This window comes from Anopheles merus, chromosome 2L (assembly GCF_017562075.2).
Source record: "Anopheles merus strain MAF chromosome 2L, AmerM5.1, whole genome shotgun sequence".
NCBI lineage: Eukaryota > Metazoa > Arthropoda > Insecta > Diptera > Culicidae > Anopheles > Anopheles merus.
In genome coordinates, this window is record NC_054083.1 from 1,930,773 (window position 1) to 1,939,125 (window position 8,353).

The 8,353-nt window shown below is 37.2% G+C and overlaps 1 protein-coding gene across 1 annotated transcript; it reads left to right on the top strand.

Moving 5' to 3' along the window:
* Positions 1–4,029: 4,029 nt before the first annotated feature.
* LOC121594382 (putative nuclease HARBI1) lies at positions 4,030–4,881 on the top strand. Its single transcript, XM_041917571.1, has 3 exons — positions 4,030–4,262; positions 4,331–4,472; positions 4,540–4,881. The coding sequence occupies exons 1-3, from the start codon at positions 4,095–4,097 to the stop codon at positions 4,839–4,841; spliced, it is 612 nt and encodes a 203-aa protein (XP_041773505.1). The 5' UTR covers positions 4,030–4,094; the 3' UTR covers positions 4,842–4,881.
* The last annotated feature ends 3,472 nt before the right edge of the window (positions 4,882–8,353 follow it).

Consider the following 8,353-nt stretch of genomic DNA (forward strand, 5'->3'; position numbering starts at 1 on the left):
TAGGACGTTACGCTTCCTAATACTTCGTCTTCCAACTTATTTCAAGAGTTTAGTTATGTCCCCTACCCAAGGTAGGCTTCTAAACTCCAACGTTTCCAGTAAGGGAAACCTCCTAAAGGTTTCTATGATCGCCTGGACGATCAAGTGTTGAAAAGTCCGCTTCGAACAAAGTTTATTCCACCTCGGCTCATGTCAGTAAAAACTGACCTACCGCGACGTCGATCGATGTATGTACTGTATGGTACATATAGTATATATATAGTATGTACTGTATGTACGCTCATCACATTTGTTGTGTCCGCACAAATGAAAACATAGTAGACGGTGGTGTACGGCACAAACAGAATACGTGTTTTATTCCATCTTTGGTATGGGTACGATAAGCACAGGTAATATAATATACACAACACAATGGGGGAGAGGACGACTGGTCCTGCTCGCGCCGCGATCCTCACTGAGGACGTCACAGGATGACAGCCCTGCTGTCAACAGTGAGCCCTCAGGATGAGGCAGCGGTCTGTCCACAACATCTTTCCGTTTTAATTAGGCCGGTATGGCTTAAGCCGACGCAGCGGTTTTAATATAATTAAAACCGGCGTGGCAAAGTGTACGGCTCATGGGACGCTATGTAACAGGGGAGAGTGCAGACCGCCCCCTTTAAATGCTTTAAACTAGCGGACGGATTAAATCAAATACTATCCACAGATTATTATTCAAGTCGATCTGTCACACCGGGTGTTATAAACGCGACGTTCTTAGACTACCATGCAGGGACCTGCTGAAATCAAAGAAGGGAAGGGAAGGAGAGAAAGGAGTATAAAGGAGGGAAAGGATGGAAAAGAGGGTAAGGAGGGAAGGAATGGAGGGAAAGGAGGGAAAGGAGGGCGGGAAGGGGGAAAGGAAGGAGGGATAGGAGGGAGGGATGGTGGGAAAGGAGGGAGGAAAGGAGGGAAAGTATAGGAAGGAAGGAAAGGAGCCCCGTACCGTAGTAGTAATGGGGACTTCAATTGCCTCTGCCACGCGTTGGAGCGCCACAGCGGAGGGAAGGGAAGAGAGTGAAGTTGGAGACGCCCATTACGAACGACAGATCTACTGAGTGAGATAGGAATGCACAAATCTCTATTATAAAACTCTAGTAAAGGCTGATCAGCGTTACTTTACAGCGGATGCTTGGATGATTTTTTTTAGTTTATTTGTGTTACTTAGTTAGAAGTAGTTAATGTTTTTAGATACATTTATGAATTTTTATCAATTCGAAAAACACAAGAATTAAACCTATCAGATAAAATATTTCTTATTTTGTAGATGATATATAGCAGTAAAACAAATGCTTTAAACTAGTCGACGGATGAGATTAAATATTATCCACAGATTGTTATTTAAGTCGATCTGTCACACGGGTGTTATAAACGCGACGCTCTTAGACTGTCATGTAGAAAAATACCGTATTTGCTTTAGAGTTCGTACCGATAACTTCTAAAAACAATCTGGTCACTCCGCGCCAGCAATCGGTCTGCTGAAATCAATTGCTCCTAGTCAATACTCCATTGCCAGTAATCAAAAATGGAGGATGCTAGTCAAGAATCGATTGCGACTTTTCAAAAAAAGTATGCTGCTAGTCTAAACTCAATTGAAAAACCTGTAAATATTCCCAATTCTTTATCTCTAGATAATAGAAAAAATTTATATAAAATATTACCCAACTTAAGCGATAAGAAATGATTTTATTAGTTAACAAAAAAAAGCATAAAAAACAAGTTAATTAAATGAAAAGAATAACTCAAAAACATTCATATTTACGTTATTCTATTGAAGGGGGAGGGTAGCATATCTGCTATACAGAACTTATTATAATACACACTATCAGCTATAGACACATTGTGACACACATCAGAAAGCCAAATCACACTATTGCAACACATTCATTATAACACACTCAGCAAATCAGATCATACCATAACAAAGCAACGGAAGAATTCATATTCATTCATCGTTCATATAAAACAATTGTGACACACTACTTGAAAACACCCAAAAGACGCATAATAAGCAAATCAGGCGTTACTGCAGGCAAACTAGGTGAACCGAGAACACATAGCAACGTATTGCTAAAAGCGCAGTGTAGGCAATGATCGACGAACGCACTCGTTCTTGTGGCTAGAACAGTTGAAACTTTCCAGAACCTTTGTAAAAACACTAAAAGCGCAGCATAGGCACAAATTGACAAACACCCTACACTATTTCAATTTATAAATTGTTTCCAATAACAATAACATTTAATTAGGACAAAAACATATTCCAAAACCAATCTACGAAACCCATAACATATCTTGAGTATAAATAAACCAATTCCGACCATGGCAAGTCAGATTCGTTCGGAATGCCAAGATAGGACGTTACGCTTCCTAATACTTCGCCTTCCAACTTAATTCAAGAGTTTAGTTATGTCCCCCTACCCAAGGTAAGGCTTCTAAACTCCAACATTTCCAGTAAGGGAAACCTCCTAAAGGTGTCTATGATCGCCTGGACGATCAAGTGTTGAAAAGTCCGCTTCGAACGAAGTGTTATTCCACCTCGGCTCATGTCAGTAAAAACTGACCGACCGCGATGGTACGCGTTGATCAGTTGAACCGTATGTACACTCATCAGAATATTTGGCCACCTTAGCTATCACCCTAACCCATTACAGAGCCTATTCCAAAAGGTGTCTAACTCCAAATAATTTCTAATTCTGGGGCCCTTTCCGTTGTAAATTCGTAGGCTGAAATTTCAGCCTGTCAGCTATTTGCATTGTATAGCAGTTTTCGGGCAGCTATCTAAGTGGGTATAATATACAGGTGGGCTATCCCAAGGTGTATTTTTATCGCTTCTGTTTCTGAATGAAGATTTTAAGAGTGTTTTGAATATTCGTCAAGCCTCAAGAAAGCTCGTTGGAGCAAAAGTTTTCACTCGTTCTGTCAAAAAGTGATGTTATATTGGTTCTAAAATTACAGCAATTATCCGCAGTACGCGATACTCGATATACGTGAATTCGCAGTACGGGATTCCTCTAAATTTGACAGCTCCATGTGTTTTTGCAAATATTTTAATTCTTTGAAATATTTATGCTATTGATGAATTTTTTAGATGTTCTTAAAGCATTTTGCATAAAATTTGTGCAAAAGATACCTGTTTTACAACAAAAAATATTAATGCAAAACTCTGTGGCGATATTTTGCAACCACCACCACCTAATCTCTTTAATGCACCTTGGGATAAATGTAAACAACACCGTATTTTCGAGTAGATACTAGAATCTAATTCTAGCTTTGTGGCTAGAATAATCTAGACTGAAAATTGCAGGTTAGTTTTTTGTGTGGTTTTGTATGGAGTGTTTACATGATTTCAGCCTCCAACTGTCAAACTCCATACAAAAAAACTGACTAGAATCGTGAAGGGCCCCTCTAATTGAAATTATTCAGCCGGTGAAATCGTTCGTCGCAATCCATTCGTCGCTCAATTCAAAATAAACGTATGACAGCACCATTCATGCGTTTATAATCTGGTATTAAGCTCTGTCACTGTCATTTGGATTGCTATGTCATTCTTGTTTTTGTTGTTGTAACAGTTTGATATGTGTGTTTCTTGTTGTAATTTTACCACTTAAAACAAATTAAAAATGAATTACATGCAATTTTATGATGATGATGACGAAGAAGAACAACTGTTGTTGAGGAATACTAGTAGGAAATTTAGAAAAGAAACAGATCCTTTGCAACTACCTGATCAAGCGTAAGTAAATGCAATACAATACAATCCTTAGTTAAATTTTCTTACCAATTTTTTTTACATTTTAGGTTTATTGAAAGCTTCCGGATCACCAAAGCAATATTTTCAAGCATTTTAGACAAAATTCGAAACAAGTTGAACACACAAAAAAGTAACGGCGTTGATGCAACAAGCAAGTTGGCATCATGTCTTATTTTTTTTGCAGAGGGCCGCTACCAGCATGGTCAAGATTTTTGGTGGCATTAGCGCAGCAGACCTTTTCGGACACTCTACGTGAGGTCATACCACCGCTTCTAACTTTATTAGGTGACTGGATTCGTTTGGAGATGACACCAGACGAAAAAATAGAAGCAAAGCAGTATTTTTTTCAAAAAACTGGAATAAGAGATGTCGTAATGTGTGTCGATGGAACACACATACGCATCATGAAGCCACGCTTTAGACCAATGCCGTATCTTAACCGTAAAAAGTATTATAGTATCAACGCTATGATTGTAAGTATCCTTGGAATACATTAATGTGTATTAACTTTGCTGAACGTGTATGCATTCAAATCTTACAGGTGTGTGATCATAAATGCCGCATTAGAGCAGTTGATCCGAGATTTTGTGGATCTTCTCATGATTCGTACGTATGGAATTCCAGTCCTGTACGTGATCATTTTGAAAATATGCATGCCACTGGTGGAACCGATAAATTATTAGGTAACATTCAAATGAATTAAGGTTATACAATGGGTTCATTAATGCTTTATTAACAACGTTTTTGTAGGTGATGCAGGATATCCAGCTGAGCCTTGGCTCGTAATGCCATATCGTGATCCTGAAGAAGGATCCGTTGAGTCTAATTTTAACATTAGACATACCAAAGGAAGGAACGTTGTCGAACGTACAATAGGAATATTGAAAACACGCTTTAGATGTTTATTTGGTGCTAGCAATAGGCTTAACTATGATCAAAAAAAAAGTGGAGATATTCTTAACATATGTTGTGCATTGCACAACATATGCATTCAGAACAACATTGAATGGCAACATGACATTGAAGAAATGTTAACAGCATTTAACGAATAAAATATCTTCAACTGGGATATTATAAGAAAACCTGTAGAGTATTCAATATATACACCCGTTCTTTATTTCTTCTCGCCAGGTACTGAATCTTAGCCTGCACTCTCCGATCTTTTACACATATACCATATAAAGTACTGTAGTTTTACAATAAAACTTCTCTGGTGTACGTTGATTGTTTGCCCACATTCAATAAAAAAGGATTTATTAAATTCTATTCGTTATTAATCGCTGTAAAATGTTTAATTATTTTGTTTTTTTTTTAAAGCTAACAATGCAAAACTTATTTCTAACTCCTTATTTGCTATAGCTTCTTCTTCTTCTTTGGCTCAACAACCGATGCTGGTCAAGGCCTGCCAACACACTTGTGGGGTTGGCTTTCAGTGACTTATTGATTTCCCTCCATAGCAGGATAGTCAGTATGGCGGCACGGTCTATTTGGGGCTTGAACCCATGACGGGCATGTTGTTAAGTCGTACGAGTTGACGACTGTACCATGAGACCGGCCGTTGCTATAGCTAGTTTAAGCTCATTTTTTGTTTGGCTATTTCTTGTTGAAATTCGAATTTGCGATTTTCTAAGTCCAACGTTTTGATAGCTACATCGCGCCTAAACTCTAAATCTTTTTTCTTACAATCTAACTCTTCTTTCCTTAATTCTAGTTCCTTTAACTTTAATTCATAGGTTTTTTCTTTAATTTTGTTGTATCTTATTTGCTCAATCAATCTAAGTTGATTGAGGGATTTTTTAGTTTTGTAGGAGTGGCATCGTTTGATTCTTCCTCATCAATTATTTGTTCCATCTCTTCACCATGGACCAAATTGTTTACAAGAGGAACCTCTTCGACGACTTCGGTAGCCATGGCAACAACAGGTGCACATTGGTTTACACCCATCACATCGCAGCTTGTTCCTGAAGCGGTCAGTTCCATGTCCATCATCTCTATTACATGTTTTTCCAAAGCGGAAAAACTGTTCAAATTACAAGGTCCACCTCCCGTGGCCCTGTACTCACGATTGTTATGAGATTTTTTTTCAACGAAGATCTGTAGTCTGCCCAAACCTAAAGAGAAAAAAAAACACACACACACACAATTAATTTTTCTATCCTAAAACTAAACGTCAAGGGAGAAAACATACCTTTTTCCATCCAGAGCCGTCCTTAATTGGTGGCCCGAACACGTTTAACTCTTGGGCAACTGATTCCCAGAAGTGAACGCTTCCTTTTTGCCTATCTGCCTTCAACTCTACGTTTGAATCAATTATTTCAACCAAACCCGCGGAATCACCGCTCGCTCGTGATTTGCAGTAAGCAAAAGAGCCAGCTCGCTCGAATCGTCGCAAAGAATCATTTTGCCCATGTCTACCAGGAACAATAGAGGGTATGGAAACAACTACCAAGAAAGGAGGAATTTCAGCGAATTTCCAAATAATACTAGATTTCAGACACAAAACCCACCCAGGTTCCCACCCGTAAGATATAGACAGAACTACAACAGAAACAACAATAGGGATTTTCAACAGAAAGATACTTTAATTAATTATCAAATTGACCCAAATTTTAATCAATCAATAACAACTCAAACACCATCCGACAACTACAGTTATAGAAATAATAACAACTACAGTTTCTATAAACGCCACTATCAGTTAAACAATTGTAGTAGTAACAATCAAGTTAACCAAGGATATAATAATCGCGAATACAACTATAACAACAGTAGTCAGAACAATTCCAATAAATTCCAATGGGCCCTTTCCGTTGTAAGTTCGTAGGCTGAAATTTCAGCCTGTCAGCTGTTTGCATTGTATAGCAGTTTTCGAGCAGCTATTTAAGTGAGTATAATATACAGGTAGGCTTATCCCAAGGTGTATGAATATAGATGGCTGATTTTTATCGCTTCTGGTTTTGAATGAAGATTTTGAGAGTGTTTTGAGTATTCGTCAAGCCTCAAGGAAGCTTGTTTGAACAAAAGTTTTCACCCATCCTGTCAAAAAGTGATATTCAAATTTGGTTATAAAAACATGTTATGAGACCACCTGGATTACATACACTTTGATTCTAGATCTCTTTAATGCACCTTGGGGTAAATGTAAACAACACCGTGTTTTCGAGCAGGCACTCGAATCTAATTCTAGCTTTGTGGCTAGAATAATCTAGACTGAAAATCGCTGGCTAGTTTTGTGTGTGGTTTTGTATGGAGTAATTACATGATTTCAGCCTCCAACTGTCAAACTCCATACAAAAAAACTGATTAGAATCGTGAAGGGCCCCAATAATATAAAACAACATAAAAGTCGTACATACAATCAAAATTACGAGGATTATACAAATACTAATCAAATGAACGATCGAACTCAAAAAGATTATAAAAATATTAAAAGCAAAACGAACAATAGTAACAAAAAACTTGAAGATAAATTAAAAAGAAGAAATGCATTAAATAATGAAAAAATGAATGATATGAAACGGTCAAGAGGCTCTGAAAGAATATTTAAGGAGAATTATAACTTATAACAAAAGAATGTGAAAATGATACTAAACATGATTATAAACATGAAAACAAACAACATATACAAATGATTACAACAAGTAATGACAATGAGAAAAATATTGTTCAAGAACAAGTAACCTATAATTTATTACTGCTAGATAACACGGGAATAAATTGTGAGATTCCTTGTAACAAAAATCATACAAGCGAGCTAAAACATATAAAGAGAAGAAAACGTAGCATCAAATCAAAAAAGAAGTATATAAATGAACCAAACAATGAATTATATTGCCAGGATAAAAAGGCTAGAAAATTGAATTATTCCTCATTATTTGAAGAAAATGTAAAAGAACCAAGAAGAACTATTGCTTACGAAAAATATCAAAAAGAGCTCCTTGTAAAATTTCATAATTTTATCTCCATGCTAAAAGTAATTCTTCTTCTTCTTCTTCTTCTTTGGCACAACAACCGCTGTCGGTCAAGGCCTGCCAGTACCCACTAGTGAAGTGGGCTTGGCTTTCAGTGACTTATTGTTACCATAGTAGGATAGTCAGTCCTACGTATGGGGCACGGTCTATACGGGACTTGAACCCATGAAGGGCATGTTGTTAAGTCGTACAAGTTGACGACTGTACCACCAGACCGGCTAAAAGTAATAACATCTATAAAAGCAGAAAACTCTAGAAACGAGCCTAACAAACGATTTATAGGAAAATCAAAATATTTTATAAGATATATACAGGGTTTTCCAATTGAGTTTAGACTAGCAGCAAACTTTTTTTGAATAGTTGCAATCGATTCTTGACTAGCATCCTCCATTTTTAATTACGAGCAATGGAGTATTGACTAAGAGCAATTGATTTCAGCAGACCGGTTGCTGGCGCGGAGTTACCAGATTGTTTTTAGAGGTTATCGGTAGGAACTCTAAAGCAAATACGGTATTTTTCTATAAAAACAACTTTCTATTCACTCATAAAACTCATGGCATTCCAATTTTATGGAATCAACTTAGAACGGTCAA